Source organism: Lytechinus variegatus, chromosome 3 (genome assembly GCF_018143015.1).
Source record: "Lytechinus variegatus isolate NC3 chromosome 3, Lvar_3.0, whole genome shotgun sequence".
NCBI lineage: Eukaryota > Metazoa > Echinodermata > Echinoidea > Temnopleuroida > Toxopneustidae > Lytechinus > Lytechinus variegatus.
Genome location: NC_054742.1, coordinates 47,439,829 through 47,463,805, shown reverse-complemented (window position 1 = coordinate 47,463,805; position 23,977 = coordinate 47,439,829). Strand labels below are relative to the sequence as shown.

General features: G+C 35.6%; 1 protein-coding gene across 1 annotated transcript; it reads right to left on the bottom strand.

The window, feature by feature from the left end:
- Positions 1–1,917: 1,917 nt before the first annotated feature.
- On the bottom strand, positions 1,918–14,697 carry LOC121411201 (rho-related GTP-binding protein RhoA-B-like). Its single transcript, XM_041603774.1, has 4 exons — positions 14,539–14,697; positions 13,007–13,197; positions 4,451–4,600; positions 1,918–4,083 (listed from the first exon to the last, which is right to left on the bottom strand). The coding sequence occupies exons 1-4, from the start codon at positions 14,567–14,569 to the stop codon at positions 3,808–3,810; spliced, it is 648 nt and encodes a 215-aa protein (XP_041459708.1). The 5' UTR covers positions 14,570–14,697; the 3' UTR covers positions 1,918–3,807.
- Positions 14,698–23,977: the final 9,280 nt, after the last annotated feature.

Genomic DNA, 23,977 nt, shown 5'->3' with positions numbered 1-23,977 from the left:
TATATACCGATTACTATTCAAATTTGGACACACTTATAGGACTGTCTCAGTTGCAAAGTTTGCTCTCACTGTTCTGTTTTTGGTATTTTTTTGCCCATTTGCACCTCCCATTACTCTCCTCCATACACTTCCTTCATGTCCTTATTTGGTGATGAGAGAATTTTTGTGTGTTTCTCATTATTTATCTAATCGACAAAGGAGTTTCAGCGTTAACTTGCTGTGAAACAAGCCCTGTGCCACTGCACACCCTGTACCCCTTTCATCGACTCAGTGATACAAACATTGCTGTGCAGGGAAGCGTGTATTTAACAATAGATTCTCCCATTCCACACATGCCAGCTTAATGAGGTCATCCCTTTAGAAAGTTTACAAGCAAGTCAACAATAGAATGACTGACTTTGCCAACCCATATTCAGATTTCGAAGGGATAAAGTTAATCTAAATAGGTACACCTTTTAATAGGATGTCTTTGAAACAGTAGGAGATTAGGCTGAAGTTAGGCAAAAACATCCTGTTTGTGTCAAGCTCAATTGATGTCTGAGATAGTTGAGCCTAATAGGATGGAAAAAACAACATATTTGGACAGTTGATGACTAGGGCATTAAACTATAGGTTACTCATCTTGCGCTCTCCCCACTCAAAGGTAGCTATCTCTTTCTTTCTCTCTCCCATCTATTTCTTTCTCCCCTTCCCCTTCTCTCTGTCTGTCACTCTCCAAGTCTGAATTTTTCCTGATCTACCCCCTCCTCCCCGAAGCCCTGTTATTCGACTTCCTGTAATATCTATTTTTCCAAACCACAAACATGCTTTGCGATTCCATCACTCACTGAAAATAACCTAGTCTGAATAGCCAAATTCATATCCCAAGCTGTTCATTGTTTGAGAACCTTCCCTTATTTCTCTGTTTTGGTCTTAGTTTCATTCTAATTGAAAATTGTTATTTTCAGCATTATAAGGACTAATCATGTCCTGTTGTACATGCATGAATCATGGAAGGAAGTTTTGTTCAAGTTTATTCATGCAAAAAAAAAAAAAAAAACCCTCAATCTTCAAACACTTCCATAATTACCCATGTGACTAATCTCAATCATATAATTAACTGACCAAACACTATCAGGTGGCAACACCCAACAACAGGATGTTCTATCATTGACACACTACAAACTCGCCATGGCAACATACAAACATTGAATACAATTTCATCAGGAATTTAATGTTTTTATCTTTCTTTGTGTGTCTTATCTACAACCTCATATTATATTCATAACCATCAAAATTTCCCTTTCCAATATATGCATTAATTAAGTATATACAAATTACCAAAGCGATACATGAATGGATACTCCCTTCCAACAGCAAAACAGAACAAGAAATGTCTATTTGTTAAAAGTATATAAAAAAGAAAGAAAAAAAGTTTGCTCGAAAGATAAGTCATTGAAACTTTCAGCTGAAATTCTGTTGTTTTGATTCTATCAAAACAAGTCAACAAATATTCTGCCTGGATACAATACAAATCAGGGTGCTACATAAGCACTTGCCCGATTGCCCGGGGCAAGTAAAAGTTATAGTCGGGCAAGTATTTTGAAGTAAAGACCAAAACTACTTGCCCGAATTGCGCAAGCAAAATTCTCACAGTAGAATGACCAAAATTACGGTTGATATGATATGATATCGACCTTAATTTTGGTCATGGCACTGGCAGGTAGATCAGTTCATGTCAAAAGAGAGAAAAAGGTAAATGGTTTATAAAACTGCAAAACTTTCATTTGAAGAGCTAAATTTTTTTTCAAGGATTTTATTTTTCGGGCAAGTGAAATAGATTTTTGGGCAAGTATATTCCAACTATTTGAAAGTTTACTTGCCCGACTGGGCAAGTGCTTCTAAAAAGTTATGTAGCACCCTGCAAATACATGGGAGTTTTACAAATGTCTCTCTTTGTGATCATTCTCAAATGCTTATTCATCACATCTCTGCTTTTATCTGCCAAAAGTTGATGATATACATTAAATAATGTAATTTGAAAAAAAAAACTTTACACTAGTGGTAGACTTTGCCTTTAATACTGATTAATACAGCATTATATTTAAAGCACCTGTGCAAAGTTGAATCATATTAAGGCACTGAATCACTGAAAAGTATGTAGAAAATACTTCATGGAGTTTATTTCCTACAAGTATCGAAAGACAGAACCACATGGTATTATTTTCAGATTTGATCAGATTTGAACTTTCAATTTCATCCAACAACACTTATACTTCAAACGAAACAAAAATCTTTGAAAGACAGCTTTCTTGTAACATCTACTGCACCCCCACCTTGATTATTCATTAAACATGCCCATACATTCACAATAAAGCAGTGATTATTTCTATCATGTATGGTAAGGTGGCTCAAAACAATGAGATGCAACAATCCAGAAACACCCTGGGATGTAGCGATTTTAAAGACTGTACATGTACATACTCCCATTATAATCCAGTTTCAAAACAGAATAAAAATAGAAAATCAACAATACATGTACATTGATGAAAGCCTTGGAAAGGAATACCCTTTCCACCTCTTGGCAATGTTACTATACATACATGAAGATCACAGTTGAAAGAAATTGTACAAAAAAATCTCCTCCCTAAACCCTGAATAATTACTTATTATCAATTGCAAACGTTACATATTAAAAAATGTAAGATGGCATTTCAGTTTGAAAAGGCACATAAAAATCTTGCTAAAAACAACCATCACGGGTGTTTTCTTATTTTCTTAATTACATTTTGATACAGTATATTATGCTTACACAAGCACAGATGTGTGATGTCATGGCCACGCCTTTAAAATGGGGGGTGACTCAATGACCATCCATCCCCCCTTGAAAAGAACAGTAGGTGTATAAATCTACACCAGTGCACACTCACTTTCTCACACACAAACAAGCATTATTGATAATTTACAAGAATCTGCCATTTCATCAAGAAACTTTTGAAGCTCTTTCTCTCATACATATTTTTTTTTATAATGCTTAAACATGTGTTATGCTTTTAATAGCACAACGAGTTTAATGTTTAATAAACATAACTGTTAATACATGTACATTATCACTGAATAAATAATGCAGTGAAAATCTTATATACCTCTTTAAATTTGAAAGTGATTACATGTAAGTGAGATAACAACATAGCATTCATGCACAGAACCACAATCCCTGCAAACAATATACATACATACACAACATATTCAGTTTTGTGTAATCTTCCCTATCCATGAATTACCACTTTTAGAGAAAAATAATACAGCTGTTGCAGTGAGTGTTGGATTCAGTTTCAATGTGTCTTTTTTAACATTTTAGAGTCATCTCTTACCCTAGTTTCAAACAGAAAATATATTGTATTTGTATGTATGTTTTTTTACCATGGAGGGGTTTTAGATGATTTGATTTACTTTATGTTTGTACTTTGTAAGCTCAGCTGGCCAAACATATTTTACATGAAAAGGGTTACTGTCATCTACATGTGCAGATGTACAGTATAAAACCTCAAGACACTAATAGGCCAGGCATAAATGTAGTTCACAAATTACATTGTGAATAACTCCAAACTTGGTAAAACTAAGAATTACATTTACATGTACATCTGCAATGTAGAATATCACTGCAGTAAATTTATCTCTTCAAATGTTCTTCTGCAGAATGTCCATATCTCCTATTGGCATCTCACATGGATGATCTCACATAACTCAATGATTCACTGAAAATGTGCCTTTCCCAAAAGTTCAGTCTTTGACTGAAATAGTTTTATAATAAGTGCATGTTTTTTTTTAGAAGATCTGGCATTTGAACCTGTTCTTCTTCTTCCTGCTCTGCAGAGCTTGTCTTGTTGCCGTTTCAAAGACTTCTCTCACTCCATCATTAGTCTTGGCTGAGCACTCCATGTACTTGGCAGCACCGCTCTTCACGGCCATCTGGTGACCTTCGTCATACGAGACAGGAGTTTGCTTTGTTCGCTGTAGCTCCAGCTTGGTGTGATCGTCATTTCGAAGATCCTTCTTGTTACCAACCAGGATAATAGGGACGTTGGGACAGAAATGCCTCACCTAGATACAAAGATGTAACAAAATGAGGAAAAATATCACCATACAGCTTTTTTCCTCTTCATATACAATTTATAAAAAAATAGCGGAAAATAAATCGAGAAAACATCTGTAATTTGATCCTTTTCTTTATCCATGATTCCATGAACACCTGGGAGTGTTTAATCAACGTTATTGTTGGACAAGTTGTTAGATCTGACAACTTTCCTAGATTTTGAATTTTTGATTGGCTTAGAAGCACTGTTATTATGGTAACTGTTGGATAAAACGTCTGACAAGTACATGTACTTTCATGAAATGCTCCTCTGGACTTACATGTATTTAAACAATTTACTAAACAAGACTTCTTTATAAAATAGGGGGCACTTACCTCTGGTGTCCATTTCTCAGGGATATTTTCCAAGCTGTCTGGATTATCTATGGCAAAGCACATGAGTATAACATCTGTGTCTGGATATGAGAGTGGTCTCAGTCTGTCGTAGTCTTCCTGACCGGCAGTATCCCATAATGCTAATTCAACCTGTATGAAAAAGAAATAGACATAATGTATTTTTGAAAATTCATTAATTTTTTTTTCATATATTAATACAGGTAAAAATACAATGATTTTGTGTGAGTTAAACTAATTATTTCTACTCTATTTCGTTAATTACTTGATGTCATTTTCAAAATATGATTACTTTTAATACTACAGGCAATTTTGCAGCAAGTTGAAAAAACAACATAAACAAGCATTCATGTGCATGATGAATATCTCTGCCCTTGATATGTGATACATGGATTAGTGAGCATGGGTGTGGGCTATTTATTTTCCCCTCAAAGAGTATTATTCTAATCAAAGAAGCATGTTTTGGCCTTTCATAATTTGTAGCTCATAAAATTGAAAAGAATAGTAAATCATGTGTTCATGTATAATACGCCTACATGTTACTCAAGAAAGAAGTTGAGTAAAGTTTGCATCTACTTGGTAGAATCTGCCTACAGAGTACATACATGTACCTCAAAAATATGTTTTTTTTTTATTACTATCTAGTAAAACACATCAGATACTAAAAGTAACACACTCCTCACGTGAAGATATCTATGTATGCCAAAATAATAGGGCAAAGACCACTCCAAAATAAAAGCAAGTGGAAATGATTGAGAAAATGAAACAAGCATAGTACTGAACTAGAGAGATTGAACACTGTATACATGTGATCAATTCATCACATAAGATTCACTTTAATTTCACTAAAATATTTAATTTGATGAATTTTCAGTGTTATGCTTGTTTTATATTCTGATCAATTTTTCCATTTTTTTTCTGGATAGGGCCTACATGTACATGATGTACACTGTTCAGCGTATGCATATTTTGTAGAACAAGTGTGTTTGCATTTAATGGGAAGATGCCCTTTTCTGTATTCTGAAATCTTGAATCAGTCATAATGGGTGTGTAATACATGTGCATGGTGGGGGTGTATTTTGGGGTATGTCATATGCTTAGTCAAACTCCACCCACAATTCTAGTAATTGAAAGTTCATTCAAGAAACAGAATGATATTTTACATGTACCAACATGTGCAAAACTAAATAGACAAAGACAGATGATACTCTGCTTGAAAGTGAAAAGTGAAAACGGGGATCAGTAACTGTTTTTTTTTTCTTTATCCCTATTTTCTAAGAATTTTGAATTAGGAGACCTCGTCTTCCAGACTTGTCAAGAAATGTGTATAGATTACATGTACCTCAAACGCAAATTACATGAGGAGGAGAATAAGGCTAATCATGTATTCTGCTGCCACCAATTTTTTTGGGGGTGACTGTGTAGGCTAAGCACCATTGAATGCTGATTAAAGACTGAATTACAGAGATATTGTATAATCACCTACATAGGAAATCTACAAAAATAATGTACATGTATGTACCTGTACTGTAAGAACATAGGCATATACATGTACATAACGTGAGTGTCACCAAGAGTGATGATTATTCCCTAGTGTAGACTGGTTAGCAAGACACAAGCTCAAACGATTAACGATGATCAAGAGCAGGAACCAGGTATGAAGAATGAGGAAATGGTGATTGACGATCCAAACTCAACCACTTCCTTCTTTTCCTTTCAGCAAGATGTCTTCTTTTACCCTGTCTGATACCCCTTTCATAAACCCAATTATGCGGCTAATAGCAGCATAATTTGGTCGTAAAATCGTAGGAGGACCAGAGTTATCCGCATTATTTTGATGCTGCTATTATCCGCATAATAGCAGCATCGGGACCAGATTTTGACTTTATGAACGCATTTCCAAATAATGCGGATAATTGCCATGGTGTGGTCACAAGGTCACCCTTTTCCAACACCACCGCATCGGAGGGGGCGTGTCCAGTTGTCATGACGATTATCCGCCTTGTTCAGGACGGGCGCTCGTAAAAATAGTGCAGATTATTTTCTGAGTTTATGAACGCAATTTTAATTGAATTATCCGCATTACTCTTAGGCGGCTAATTGGAGGATGGGTTTATGAAAAGGGTATGAAATGACTTTCACAATGATTTTTGTAGGCCCCTCCCTATCGGCATTAGATTCAAAATCATCCCAACATGTAGCTAATTCTGATCCCACAAACTACCCAGATAAGATCTGGAGATTACTTGTAATGAAGATAGTAAAGCAAAAAGCATATTATCCATCCCATGATTACATAGGCTTAATGTACATACCTACAGAACATGTACATGTAGGTCGTTAATAGATACATTTACGTACACTGTACACATGTACATGTACAGTAGTCTGCAGGCACAGACCCTGATCGGAACTTTGATCAACAAATGTGCCTGCACGCCAAGACTACCACATATAAAACTTTGAGCAAGAGAGCCTTCGGTACACAAGGCATGAGTAGGTTGCACATTCAGACCCTTCACTTGAGTGAAGGGTTTACCCAGCAGACTACAGAGAGGCCTACTGTACATGTCATGTACATGTCTGTACAAGACATTTGGTGAATTCTCCTACATGTACATGTAGTCTGGTTCTTGAATGTATTCTAATGCGGTAGCCCCTATTTTTCAATCAACAATACCCCTGATTCAAGGGCAAATTAAGATGAAAATAGAAATGTTTGTAGTGTTTCTTATACCCTGGCCTTGACTCAAGGGCAAATTAATGAAGAAAAATGTAGTGTTTCTATAAATCAAACTCAGCCTGATGGATAATTTTTTTTCTTTTCATTTGATTTTTCAGACTCAAGTACTTGGGCCTATTTCCAAATTCATGTGGATAGACTAAATAATGAACAAGCTTGTTCACTGGTATATTTTTTTCATTTGTAAATGTATTAAAGAGTTTATGTAGCCTACATGTAGAGAATACCAATTGTCCTTTTGGTAAAAAAAAAAATCATGCAATGTACATGTAGGCTACAGGAGCTATATTACAGTAGTAATGCACACATTCCTTTGTAATGATACTATTGATTTTGTTTGGGAGCAACATTGTGCAGATATGGTGTCAAGCAGCCTACGGGGAAGTTTCTACAAATCAATATTAACCTAGGGCGTTCCCTGCTGGTACATGTAGTTTACTACAGTTTGGAAAGCTTACTTTGCAAATTGCAAAATTATTTTTCAGTTTTTTTTCATTTCATAATGTCCAGTAAAGTGATTGGCTTAGCTCCAATTGATATTAAAGGACAAGTCCACCCCAAAGAAAAGTTTATTTGACTAAAAAGAGAAAAATCCAATGAGCATAACACTGAAAATTTCATCAAAATCAGATGTAAAATAAGAAAGAATTGTTGGTGGATAAAATTTGAAACCCCCATCTCCCTTCTTTTTTTTAATCACAAAGAATTATTTTTTACTTTTCAAATTTCATTTGCAGTTTTGGCCATTGGAATTTTTTTAAACAAAAGTTTTATACATACAGCTCTATATAAAATCCAGTTGTGTCGAACATATTAAGTACAACAGTCAAAAGAAAAATGCATCTGATTCAAAACATGGAGAATCATTCAACATGTACATGTACATGTTTAAATGTCACACCTCTTCTCTTGCCTAGGAGACATTTACAAAGCGTTACGATTGATCCGATCAATCACAACTATGGACAGCCAGCAACGTCAACATCTATTATTCATCTTTGTTCAAAATATTTTCAATTTATGATGTATATTCATGCATTCATTGTTTTCTTGAAAATTCACTGCGCTTCTCTTTGCATAGAAAAGGATATTTTGCAATTTTTTTGTAGAAAAAAAAGTATGACACTGATGGATTTCCATAGATTTACGATTGATCGAATCAATCATAACTCTTTGTAAGACGGGGCCCTGTTGTTACTACATGTATTGATTTTCTCTGTTTGCAATGAATTGTGCAATAGAAAAAAAATAATATCAAACCTACACTAGATAACAAAAAAAAAGGTGTGTACATGTATATGTAGTATGCACATGTGGATGTGCAATCATAATGATGACCTACATACAGAACTGTATACGGTACATGTAGGCTATGTTTCAGTGTGGGAATTTATGTTGCAAAGTTTGCTTAAGTCCTAACAAAATGTCCAAGTACACCACTGTACAGTCATACTAGCCGTGTACAGTATGTTCATCCTGAATTTATTTTATTTCAAATTACAAAAGTATTTTTAATATTTTTATAAAAATCTTTTCCTTCTCTTTTTCTGCTTTTATCAAAACATCTTTATCATCATGGTGAACTTTCCCTTTGAAGCAATTGTGAACCAAATCAAGGAAATCCCAAGTGAATTCAAGCAACATGTGCATGTAGGCCTACTATAGACAAACAGTCCAAGCAAGCTAAAAGTCTCCTCTTAGATTTAAGATCAAGATTACATGGTTCAAGACACGGCCAAATATTTCTAGGTCAGTGGCAAATATGTTTGCCTTGAAAGTACCGAAACTAAGCCACACCCAAAACGTTGAGTACTGAGGGTGTGTGTGTGTGCATGGACCTACATGTATATGTAATACATGTACATGTACATGACTGTACATGACTGTACCATAGAGCTATTAGCTCCATGACTGTACATTTGGTCCATGTGCAAAGGCTCCACAAATACTACAGAAACAAAGGTATGGAATGTGGGAAACTGAAGGAATTTCAAGGTGAAAATAAATGTTTATTTAAACCAGCAATGAATGTGGGAATTGAACTGGGGATGATGTACAAGCTAAGTTATTATTTACCAGCACTTGACTTGAATTGATGACTGAATTAAAGCAGCATTGTGCTCTGAATTAATGCCTTTTAATAGTACAACTGCAATTTTACAAGTATACACCTACACATTGTCTACAAAGTAGGCCTACATGCAATGTAATTTTATATTAATCATGGGTGCATTACATGCATGTAAATTATCTTTTCACTTGAATTCTTTAAAGTAGATGTATGAAAACACTTGTACATGTACGTACATGTAACTACATGTAGGCTTACATGTACATGTGTAGGCCTTGCATGTATGTAAGTACCTAGTACTACAAGGAGGTGCAGGCTACAATACATGGATGGATAAACATACATGTACTTTGCATTTTGTACGCAAAGGGTATTTCCAAATGTAACTATTGTCTGTATAAATACATGAAGTGGGAAGTTATTATGCAGGTACCACAGAAAGAACAAGTCTCCCAGGTTCTATTTACATTAGGGCGTATTTTGTATGATTAAAACTGAGACTTTGTCCATGTGCACTGCACCGAAAATTTTCGTGGGCGGCACTGCCTGAATTCTTTAGCAGACGGATATTGAATTGAGGAAAGGAACTTAAAATTGATAATCACATGTCTGTTTCATATCTACATGTATAGAACAATTAGTTGCATAAATATCATATGATATTCCGTAAACCCTATGCAAACACATGAAAATAATGTTATGAACAAGAATGCAGAGTATATGTGTCATTAATTCTTCAACAGGATAGAGGGGAGATTTTTAGCATTTTAACAAAACATATTAAGAACTAATTTACATGTAGGCCCTCAAGTGTACATGTACATACAACTTCCAAGTATGTATTTACATGTATTTAGTAAAACAAAATAGCATCTCTGTCAAATAAAAGCAACAATGCAAATCTTTATTGGGGACTGTTTAATGCATGTACACATGTCAGGCCAAAGTACATACATGTACATGTACATGTATACTATAGTTGGGGATAATGGGGAAACAATTTCAAAATGAGTTACGACAGAGAAATTAGCCAAATAAGCAAGGAATATTCCAATTGTCAGATCTTTTTCAAAAAAATAACACTGGTCCACAAGCGCTTATCTGTGTTGGCGATCTACAGTGTGATGTTTTGCAGCTTTTAATAGACTTCATGATTTCACAAAGTGAAGCACATGTAATAATACTTCAGTTCAAATGTACTCAGGGCTAAATCTACATGTACATGTAGGATGATTTAGTAACAAATTAACATTGGTTTTACAGACTTTCTCATAACATACAATGTACATGTATGTACATGTATGTACTTTCATTTTAATATCTTTTAGGACAAATCTAGAAGGTTGCGTTCAAATGTATGCACTACCAGCTATTGTACATGTACATTTGTACTGTGTGTAAACTTCAGTGTCAAATAAGGTTACATTGTAATTTGTGTATTCACTACCAGCTGTAACCAGCACAAATCCTGATTGAAAAATTGAATCAACATTTTCCCTCGAAAAAAATGTGCCCCCTCCCCCTTGGAAAATCCTGGATCCACCTCTGCCCACGAAAATAAAAATGTTCTTTTGCCTGCTGACAGTGCTGTACAAAAACATGTGGTCTACATGTATATGTAACGTATGGAGAGTTTGGATAACCGTGATTCCAAATAATTTCCAAAACTTAAAGAGTGTCTAATTCTGCATTCTGCAGTGATTGATTAAAAAATATGCCCTGCTACATTGTACATGTACCCATGTACAGGTACACGTACATGTAGGAGTGATGCTACATGCATGGACCTACCAGCCATGCTACATGTACATGTAAGCATGTGACTTTGGTTATCACTTTTGGCATACAACATTGGTTATACAGACCATGGACCTTACATGTAGGTCCATGTTCAGACTTTCTCATAACATACAATGTACATGTGTACATGTATGTCCTTTCATTTTAATATCTTTTAGGACAAATCTAGAAGGTTGTGTTTACAGGTCTTCAGGTAGGGGCCTACATGTACATGTACATGTATGCACTACCAGCTATTGTACATGTACATTTGTACTGTGTGTAAACTTCAGTGTCAAATAAGGTTACATTGTATTAATTTGTGTATTCACTACCAGCACAAACCCTGATTGAAACATTGAATCAACAGGTGAGTTCTGTCAGAGACTTGTCTACTTAATATTAAAGCACTACTGTACATGAATTTATTTCAATTTCGATTCCTGAGTTCCTGAGTTATAAAATGCAAAGCTTAAATTTGAGAGCCCAGTCAGAATTAACAATTTAAATACACAAAGTGGGTCTTGGGAGAGACTGGCACAACATTTGTGGCTGAAAATTCAGATCATTGTTTATCATGGTTTCAACAAAGCATTTGCCCGAAATTTAATGGATATAGATCCAGTGCATGCTAAACTCTATAAAATGCAGAGGATTATTTACATCCACGCAATGGAGTACATGTACATGAATACATGTATGCGCACTGCACAGTATATCCTTTAATTTGTGACAAATGTATCCACTATCCAGACATGATGTACAATGGATAGCGATGACCTCAACAAACTCCACCCACCAGTGGTATGCATGGTATGTAAGCAACGTAAGAATGCAGGGAGGGTAGGCAGAAAACAGTAACCTTCCATCTTCACTGTCAACTCATCCTATTGTTTAGTAACAATAGATGGCATGTGTCCAACAGGATTTCAATAGAGGGAAGTGAATGTAGATGTGCGTTGATCATTATTAACAGAAAAAAATGAGCAGGGATTTCAAGAACCAAACATGAACTGTATACTTGTATCAAAGTTTGTATAATTTGACAAACACATTGGGATCCAGTTTTCTTGAACCTGACTACTGTACACAAGGGGAAAAAATTACATGGGGGCTCGGGGCAATTTTACCCCAAAACCCGAAATGCTCAAATTCAAAAGAACCATGGAAACATAATTGTAAAAAAAGAGATCTGGAAAATTCCCATTCATTGCAATGTGAAAGTTTATCCAATGTTGCAGATTTACAAGGTATATGTAGGTCACCAAGTTGTGAAAAAGTAGCCCAAACACTGGCAAATCCGGGGGGGGGGGGGGGGCACAGCCGGCCCATGCCCCCCCCTTTGAGAAGCAAAATTAAAATTTACAATGTAAAAATGCCATTAAAATAGAAGTGTGTCACCCCCCCTTTTTTTTTGGGGGGGGGGACAAAATATCATTAATTTTTGGTTAAAATTTTGGTTAAATTTTTTTCAAATTTTCCCTCGAAAAAATGTGCCCCCTTGGAAAATCCTGGATCCACCTCTGCCGACAAAAATAAAAATATTCTTTTGCCTGCTGTACAAAAACATGTGGGCTACATGTACATACATGTACATAGAGTTTGGATAATCGTGATTCAAAATATTTTCCAAAACTAACTCTGCAGCAATTGATTAAAAAAAAAAGCCCTACTACATGTACCCATGTACAGGTACACGTAGGAGTGATGCTAAGCATGTGACTTTGGTTATCACTTTTGGCATACATGAACCATGGACCTGATATTCGAGGACAATCAGATTTTTTTAAATCTTAACCACACCACAGCTCATTCATGGACCTTATGAACACGGCAATGTGCAATGCATGATTTTTTGTAATTTGCACAACATGGTGTACTGTAAATTTTTTTTTATTGTGCTGGATTCTATTTATCTTTACATAATAGTAAAAAAATTACTCACTTGTTTATTATCTACTTCAATATCAGCTACATAGTTCTCAAATACTGTTGGGACGTAAACTTCTGGGAACTGATCTTTGCTAAATACTATCAGCAAACATGTCTTTCCGCACGCACCATCTCCAACAATGACCAGCTTTTTCCTAATCGCAGCCATATGTACTTGTTTCGGTGAATCTGTAAAATCTCGCCCTGTGCATTAAAAGGAAAATAATAAAATTCATAAGTGAACTACCAACAAACTAATAATGTTCAGTCAGATTACAGGCCATTAGAATGACAAAGATTACAAATAATACACACACAATATTTAATCCATTTGCATGAAAACATTTTTTTCAAAAAAAAATGCATATGTAGTTTGCATACAATATAACACAACAAATTTCATTCAAAAATGGATATGAAAGTATGACATATCAAAATTATTTTTCACAAAACAGATAGGCACATAAAATGCTTTGTGAAATTATAAAAGTGAAACTTTCAAGTTTCAAGTTTTATCCAACTTGGAAGATTTTTCAGCCTTAAAATTGTTTGATTTATCTCATTTCATTAAAATCACTATTTTGCTGGTGGTGGAAGTTCTACATGTACATGTATATATGATCTTATAACAAGATTAATTCCTTTAACATTCCACAAAAAAGTTTAATTTTATATTGTTTCTCAAATTCTAAAAAATATGCAAAAAATTTAATATGAATAAGAACAAGAAATGTCTTTTTTCTTTACTAAAAGCCACAGCAAGTGCCCTGCACTTGTACATACATATATTTGTAAGATAGAAAAAATTGTCATGTCTGTGACTCTGTGCACACGTTCATGTATGTATGGTAGTGGATCATATGAACACTTTTCATGAATTCAATCATATAAATAATACACGATGATGTTCTAATAAATTTCAACAAACTTTCACCATAAATACATGTACACAAATTTGTACAAAATATAAATATGTTAAACCTCACTGAATTTTTTTTAAGGATAATCAGCATCTTACATGTATCGCACCCCACTTTGCCTACAAATGTGAAATATTTTGGTTACTTGAAAATGGTATCATCATCGAATGGGTGTTTTCTGTGGGAAAAGTTGAGAAAAGAACATGATACACTGATGGCTGATCAGCTATTTTTACAATATCTTATTATTTTGAGAATACAAAGACTTTTAAAATGTGTTTAACCATTTTGCATCATCTTTCTAATTCTATTAAAGTTCTATTTGGAAGGATGTTGCAATGTTTTGAGCGTATGTATGAATACCGGTAATGAAATCCTTTTCAGACACATATAATGTGTGCGTGTTCACCTTAAAAGGCCAGTAGATATTACAAGCGCTCAGTACACTGCATGAATGATGCAGCAAATAGCAAATGCAGTACGGTAGCGACTCCAGCTGCAGCTCCCCCCGCGACTCCCCCGAGCCGATGTCTCGAAATGAAGATCGTTAGAATAGACTGTCAACAAGTTCTAGCAAGTAGCAAACTGTACCATTGAAATTTGAATGAATCAAATCTGAACTCACCAAAAAGTTGCAATTGCAATGCACAGGGCATCAAATGTATAACAGCGTAGGTATAGTGCACAAAATTCGCAGTTACTATTGTGATAAATCCATAAAAAGATCCGTTTCTGACTGTGCTCCTGGCCCTTTCCTCTGCTGCTTGCACAATTAACTGCACTTTGTACTCGTACTTAATTCGACTAGACTCGATTGCATTGGCGGCCTGGATTCGGCGTGTCGTACCGACCGGAGACTGAGCGAGCTGGCTTCACTTTGCTTTGATTCTACGCGACCATTGGAGATTGTATGCGTTTTATACGTTTTGGAGTGCACTCTAAAAATAGCACGGGGAAGTCATTTCATTGGTTGGAAGCAAAGTGACGAAATCTTCCAAGTTTTTTCTTTGTATCTTTTTAGACCTTTGTGGTTTTTATCTGTTAATTCCATCATTGTAATTTACATTCGTAAGTAAGAGCATTGGACTACAGTATGTTTTTAACAAGCATTAATTTGTTGAAGGGGGTACCCGAGGGGGTAACTCTGGGGTAACTAAAGTCCCCCTAAAGTAAAAAAAAAAAAAAAAAAAAAACACAAGCAATATTACATTATGGGGGAATTGGGAGACGGGAATGGTAAAGAAAAGGGGGGTGCAAAGGTATGTAATTTTTGTTATGTCAACATCTCCCCCAAATTTGATTTTAGAAAGGCCAACAATTCTTGCTCACTTGCTTCTCTCGATCGCTCATGAACAAATTTTGCAAAAACACCATGTCATGCCCTATCAACAGTTTTAGCTCATATAACACCACGGCTGATATCATAGGGTGCACAGTAACCCTCTTCAGGAGGGATCCAACATCGCCCAATGGGAGGGGGATGCAGAAAAATATCCCCCCCCCCTCGGCTCACCTTGAAGAACATTAGGATTATTGTTATTTATGGTCATATGCATGAAACTCTGCCATTATAAATAAGGAATGAATTTTAAGTACTTTTTGCCTTTATTTTTATTTATTATTTCTTTCTTTACAAACATTAAGCCCATTGGAGACCACAAGAGTGAGTTAAAGTGTAAGTTATACATTAATACAAACGGGGACTTTTTCTTACTTTCTTTCCTCTTTTCCCCCTTTTCACTTCTGTCTTATTTCTTTCTTTTTTTTTATGGGGGGGTCGGGTGCCTCCAACAAGGGCCGGAAGACGGGATGACGTGGCCACTTTGGCTCCCTGTATTCACACCGAGGGCTTTACAATTTAAATTATGGAACGTCTTCATTCTCATATTCTGACATGTAAATAATATCATACTATAGGCCAATAAGGGGGTGGGGGCTTCGTAAAATGGCCATCTCTGGTCGGATAGCATGGCAAGCACACACTCCACTCCGGCCCCCGCGGATCCCTCCCCCTACACACATTCGAAACCATTCTCCTGATATCATCGGGGGGGGGGGGATATTGGTCATACATGCAAAGAGTGTACAAACTGAAAGGTAATGCAGGTCACATTCTATTTTTCCCCTTGCCTACTACTTTAAAATTCTTAATGAGACGATTTCCCTTGCCCCTTCTAACTCCAATTCTGAATGATGAATGCCACACAATAATAAATAAAAGAGCTTTACCTATAGTGTACAAATACAGAATGATAATAGTGATATTCATGAAAATCATTGTAATACTTTATAGGCATATGGAGAAAGGAACAAATTTTTTAAAGATAAAAAGACCACCCTCGCTATATCAACCTATCAAAATGTTGTCGATCCTGAATGAAAATAAGAAGACTGCTAATAACCTGTTTCCACTTTTATTTCACATTTGGTTATTCAATGTTTTCTCTCATAAATAAATTAAAATGTAATGAAGTTTCTAACTTGATAGAATTGACAACATGTCTATTAATAGGACTTAATGTTCAAAGACAGAAGAAAAAAAGTGACAAACCAGAGAGGTCTCTGTATGGGTGTGTACTTATGATGACTCATTGTTTTCCAGGTTTTCGTTCATTGCACATCTGCTAACGAGATGGCGCTGTTCAAGTAGATCAAATCGATATGTCGAGCGCAATTAAAAAAAAATATTCTTCTGAAAATAATTTACAGTCACAGTTTAAAACGGAATGAAAGTCCTAAGGGGGGGGGGGGGGTAGTCAAAAGCATTGCTGTACACATGTGTGGCCAAATTATTTCTTAACGAGTTTTTCTCGTGTGTGCAAAATATAAACAAGTTGTTCACCGCGGCTTCATTTACACATTTTTGCCCCTAAATGTTTTGTTCTACTTGCTAACAATAAGCCCGGCAACAAGCTTAAACTGGACATAAATACATTCATTGCTTGTCCCCAGTGCAAGAAGGGTTAAAATACCACAAAGAACTACAATGTTAACACTGTAAATAACTCACATTCAAAATTCATTAAAAAAAAGGAATTTATTTTTTGATTGAAAGGTACATGTTACATAAATTTGTGTCCTTCCTAATTGGCTTTTAATTGTCATTTATCCTATATTTAAAAAAAAATTAATTACCAATAAATACTCAATTCAATTCAATTCAATTCATTTTTCATTCTTCAAAATAATACAAATAAGTACAAGATAGATTGATTCAATTTAGATAATAGCATGAACAAAATTCAATATTGAAAAAAAGTACATATTCAAAAGTGATTTAAATAACATACGGCGGACTTTCCATGTATTAGTAGCCAAGCGCCTCAGACCACTCGGCCACGGCACCTCCACACATTTACACGCACACACACACACCCTCACACTCGGACATACACGCATACACATATACAATATAAAAGGTACAATAATGTATAGACAAGCTATAACTCATACTATTTTGATGAAACACATACAAATGTGATTATATGATAACACTATACACAATAATGATGGTTAAAATCTAACACCGTCCAATTAATAACAGCACATAGAGTGTACAATTTATAATTTGTACAAAATTGTGTAAGATAAAATACGCTCGAGTCCCTTGAATGAGGCCCGATCCCAGGGTCGTTGCTTATTACAATCGGGAAGAACCAGGTACTTTTCAGAAACCAGGAGGAAAAAGCTTAGGAATAAACATACCCTTAACACCGTTGGCTAGTCTTCAAAAGATAAAGCTTTGAAAACAACATACCCTAAATACGTATGACCCTGCGATTGCACCATTGACCAGCCTTCAAAACCACCTTTTTTTTTAAATCAATGTTTTTTATACCCTTAAAGGACAAGTCCAACCCAACAAAAACTTGATTTTATTAAAATGAGAAAAATTCAACAAGCATGACACTGAAAATTTCTTCAAAATCGGATGTAAAATAAGAAAGTTATGGCATTTTAAATTTTCGCTTATTTTCAACAAAATAGTTATATGAACGAGCCAGTTACATCCAAATGAGAGAGTTGATGACATCACTCACTCACTATTTCTTTTGTATTTTATTATATGAAATATTGTTATTTTCTCGTCATTGTCATGTGAAATGAAGTTTCATTCCTCCCTGAACATGTGGAATTCCGTTATCTTAACATTTTATGCTTCAGGCAAGGAGGTCCTAATCGTCAAATTCGTAAAAATTGAAATATTGTATAATTCAAACAATAAAAAACAAAAGAAAAAGTGAGTGCTGCATCATCGACTCTCTCATTTGGATGTAACTGGCTCGTTCATATAACTATTTTGTTGAAAATAAGCGAAACTTTGAAATGTCATAACTTTCTTTATTTACATCCGATTTTGATGAAATTTTCAGCATTGTGCTTGTCTGATTTTTCTCTATTGATTCAAATCAACATTTTTCTTAGGTGGACTTGACCTTTCACGAGCGCATGCGCGCCCCCGTCCAAAACTGAAAAAGTACAGGAATATAATTGACCCCCCCCCCCCCCCCCGGTTGAGAAGTTAGCATTTTAAAATGATAGAATATCCCCTTTCTGATGTATAGATTTATTTTTTAATAAATAAAAGAACAATGAGCTGTAAATTAAAATCTAGTAGGGCGAATTGTTATATACAGTGCGTATCAAAAAAAAAAGTTTACACTTAGAAACAATCCTGTAAAATTATACGTTTTGTAATATCCTGAAGATTTTTACCACATTTTAACATTGGTACAGATCCATTTTAAGCAAATGACGGTATAACTGTCGAAAAATATTTCCGCTCGAGTGAGCACCACTTACTTTTGAAAAGTTAGTGAAAAATGATTTGCGCAGAACTTTGAAATAGTTATGCGAATAAAAGTAAACCTCAATCATGAAGAACACGTAGAATTTAGCTGGTTAAAAAAGATTTGAAGATATCTTTTACCCTTTTTTAACTTGTTTCCTTGTATCAAGTGTAACAATCTGTCAAAACTTTTACTTTAGTTGGATAGATGAGACCCAAGATTATATGTGAAAAAAATCACCCACATGTTGTATATTTTTGTAAACTTTTTTTTGATACGCACTGTATATACAAATGGCGAAAGTCTGACAATAATATCTATAATAATGAAGAAGCGGATCTCTAGGGGTGGATTTGGGGACTCGCGCCCCACCCCCACCCCCCAAAAAAAACATGACAAGAAAGAAGATATATAGACCTGCAATCAATTCTGCATTCATGTTCTCAAGTGCTCTAGCTGAAATGAACTTTTTATAATAGGCCTATACCATTCGAATTCGAAAATTTCCTGGCTCGGTCGCCACACGCTCCCTCACAAAACGTTAATTGCTATTTTATCATTTACCTGCAATAGAGTGAACTACCGTCAAAAGACCCAGTTGGTCATGAATTAAGAAGCAAGAAACCTATTTTTTTTCCCAACTCAACCATCGTACTCCCCAATCGTGAAAACAAAAGTATTCATGTAAAAGTGGCGGAAAATCGAAGTTTGAATCCTAAAAATTGCCTCTTTTTTCAAAAGTGCTTTTAATCTTTATCATACCTTAGTAGAGGCATTATAGTTTCTCTGTTTGGTTGCTATATTCTCCCTGACCGAGCCTTTTTTTAATGCACTGACTTGACTGAAAGCGATTATAGCTTTATGCTCTACGCATTCTTTTCACCATGATGCCAATCAAGAATTTGAAAATGTTGTAGATATATTAATTTGGAGTTCATATCATTAAGTGCTCCAAATGGAAAGTTTCACTCGTGAAAATCCCTTCCTCACTCCTCAGTCACCACGTCTAAATCCCTATTCCATGCACATTTTCACTACAATAGCCTGTTGTATCCATAGGCGGCGGAGGCGGGGGGGAGGGGGGACGTGTCACCCCCTAAATTTTAGATTTTTTTTTTTTTTTTTTGCTTGTCAAAAATTTTTGGTTAGCAACTACTAACATTTAGGTTGATAACCTTTTTTGGGGGCGCTTTTCAATTTTTTTACCTGTGTCCATCCCGAAATTTCAGGTGGACACCCCTAAATTTTTTGGCTTCCGCCGCCAATGGTTGTATCTCATTTGTTGATAAAGTCTATAAAATGTGAAGTATATAGGGTTTTCTGGCCCATTAGCCATATTTATTGAACCGCCTGAGGTTATAGGAGCACAGGCCCGCTTCCCGAGTGCAAGTCAGTCCCCCTTATCGAGAAGCGAATTAAATGCCATGTCCTGAAGGATGTTACTGGTTCTGAAAAGCAGTTCGAGTATATATTTTTTTCTCGCTCGGTCGCTAGGCGCAATCGCTATAATTTTTCATTGGGGGAGGCTGGTATAGACACAAAAATTAATACTCAGCTACTTAGTAGACTACCATAAATTATGAGGGTTTATTTCCAATAGGTCTAATGCCAATTCGTCCAATTACCAACTCGTCTACTATCATTTGGTCTACCATCAGTTCGTCCACTATCCACATGGTCTAATTGACAGTTCATGCATACACTCACCACTTCGTCTAATAACCAGTTGGTCCAATATCCATTTAGTCCATGTACCATTTGGTCTGATTGGACTAAGTGTTAATTGTGCAAAATAGATGAAATTGAAATGGAAATTAGACCAACTGGTTATGAGACGAAATTGTCATATAGACGAAATGATGATTAGACTAAGTGATAGTTGGACCAAATGGTTGTTAGACGAAATTTTAATGGACGGAATGGCATTAAACTAAATGAAAGTAGACCATGTGAAGAGTGGACAGTTGGCAGTAGACGAATTGGCAATTTACCTCTGGTATTTTTCTTGTATCAAATACCAGATGAATGGGGGAAAAAATCTCAAGCACCCGGAAGAAGCCCCCAAACATTTAGTTTATAAACACGCCTATATTAAGCCTAATAGCGATGGTATGAAATTATAGGGCGGGGGAGCTCATGCGTCTCCTATTTCAGATGACAAAAATAGCAGAATTTTTCATGCTTTTGGTTGATTGCTTAAATTTTATCCTTTTTCATTTCAAAGTCAAACAGAATAACAAAATAAGTTCAACACAGAATACAAATAACAGAAATGAAAATGGGAACTTACTGGAAAGTTATGGGTATAAAAAAATCATGACATTCATTCATTGTAGAAGGTCAGCATCAACTCTGTCCCAAAATAAACAGAAAAATCTAAAATTTTGATAATCAACATGATATCTTTGAACACTTGAGGAAGGCTTAGATTCGGATGTGACCAGTGGCGGCACCAGGATGTTTAAACTAGGGGGCAAATGGGGAGGGGGTCAAAAGAACATTTTGGGGAGCAAAGACGGACATAAATTGTTTTGCCCGTTTCACAAAATCGGGCGCGAAGAGCGAGCTATTTTTAATACTAAATTTGGGGAGGGTGCAAGTAGGAAGATCAAATGCCCCGGCCTCTGGTGCCACCACTGGATGTAAAAGCATTTGCTCATTATTCGTAATTATAATTCCTGAGGGGATTATGACTACCTGCATAACCATGGGTGTTGATCGGTATTCTTGGTTGCGGGGGGGGGGGGGGATAATTGACACAAATTTTTTGTGGATGGGGATCTTTCAACATTACCCCCACTAAAATCACAAAGAAGGACATTTGGGAGTGGTTGACATGCATCGTGTTCTTGGAAATCCCTTCATTGTTTTAGTGTACTTTACTTATATATTAAAAAAAAATCAAATTGTGTTACAAGTGAGCCTATTCTAAACTCATGCGAAAGAAAAAAAAATGACAAAAATTGTCTTGACCATGTAGTGATCTGTTTATTGAGCATGATGTATACACAGGGGCGTCGATCCATTTTTCAGATGGGGGGGGGGGGCAAAATCATGAATCAACGTTCTAAAGGCGCTCTATCACACAAAACGAAGAAACTCACCCACCCACACATAGGCCTATATATATATATATGACTCATGAGAAAGAGACACATATCTCACCCTCACCAACAATGCGAGCGCGAAGCGCGAGCTGAAATTTTTTAGTATGACATGAAACATGAAAACAGGAAGTTTAGGTTTCTTTGTAGTAACTCACTAGAGAACGAGCTGAAATTTCTTTATATTTTGACCTGAAAGCTTGATATTCTAAGCATTTTTGGTACCAATGATTGAGATGGTTATCTAGAACAACAATAGATGCGAGCGCAAAGCGCGAGCTGAAAATTTTGATATTTCGATCTGGAAAAAAAAGACAGATTATTGGACGCTTTTGATAAAGAACAAGATATATATCCAACAAAAGATTATTGCAAATCGAAGCGGGAGTTCTTTTGAGGTTTAGAACTGAAAACGGGACATTCTATTCACCTATTTAATTATGAAAAGTATGGGGTTTTGGTACAGAAATGATGCGAGCGCGAACTGAAAAGCTTTATATTCCAATCTGAAAAGCAGACATTTTGAGCACGATTTTAAATCAAAATCGAGTTGGTATCTCAATCTCGCTTGCTGATTTAAGTGTAGCATTACAATCTTATTTTTTAGTTGCACATGCGGAATTATTGAGGATCGATGCCTCTGTGTATACAACCCGACTGGCAATATTTTTTTTCTTCTTAATGCATGATGATAAAATGCAGATTCGGACCAATTAAGACTAGCACAAATTACAAACTGTGTGGCTTCTCGTGCACCATCGGGCTAACCGTCATTCCTTAGACGATTTATCTTGCCATAGCACCATTTTACTCCCGTTTATTTTTCCACCCTTTTGAATTACTTGATTCATTAGAATTAATTTACTCACCACTGGTGGGATGGAACACCCTATCAACAAAAGTTGTTTTTCGTTGGGGTCCTTTTATGCCATGTGTTAAAAATATCATATAAATAAACATTTCATTCTTTTTCATCTTGAACCTCCACCCATCTGTTTAAAAGTCCTGGAAAACAATATACACAAATTGCGAGGGAAACAAACAGATTGATGGCATACTATAATCATCATGATCAATCTTTTCATTTTTTCATAATCATTATTATAATTTTTCTACCCTAAATTATCGACACCCATGTGCATAACCGCCTTTTTTCTCTCTTCCCCTTTTCTTCTCTCCTTGTTCTTCTTCGCCCCTCATCCTCTCCCCCTTTCCCGCTCTTTTTTCTTCCACTCTCGTAGGTAGTTAGAATTATGGTCATTCAGTCTCTGAACTTGCAAAATCTTGTTTATCTTATCCCATTTTGTAACAAGACACTGCATTTGAAACATCTATTCGTTTTTCCACGGTCATGGGTTTCGGCAACAATTCTTTGTTCTTATATTTAATAACATTGACAATGTTTGGTGAGAACTGTGAGAAATTGCACTTTTTATAGAAGCAAATAATTGCCATCAAAATACACCGATGGCTGCAGGATCACCAACACTTAATTTTATAAATATCACCTATCCAGTTCATTTCATGCAAACTCACGATTCCATGTGTACTGAAAATCAAAGATTCAAAAGGGTAGGAAGGATAACCACAGATTAATGTCATCTTATAAAACATCAAGGCAGAGAGCTGAAAAACGGTTTTTTTCCCTGAATCTCATAAGTCATAAGGAATGTTGGTTGAAAAGATGAAAACCAGTAAGAAATTGGGTAAAGACGAATCAAGATGCAACGCTTGGAAGATGATTACTTAAATCCAGTGAAATTCATGACTTTTTAAATACATTTTTAAAGGACAAGTCCATCCCAACAAAAACTTGATTTCAATAAAAAGAGAAAAATTCAACAAGCATAACACTAAAAATTTCATCAAAATCGGATGTAAACTAAGAAACTTATGGCATTTTAAAGTTTCGCTTCATTTCACAAAAGTTATTTATGCACATCTCGGTCGGTATGCAAATGAGGAACTGATGACATCACTATTTCTTTGTATTTTATTATATTATTCTCGTCATTGTCATGTGAAATGAAGTTTCATTCCTCCCCGAACACGTGGAATTCCATTATTTTAACATTTTGTGCTCCAGGCAAGGTCCTAATCGTCAAAATCCTAAAAATTGAAATATTGTATAATTCAAACTTAAAAAAAAAAAAGAAATAGTGACATCGAC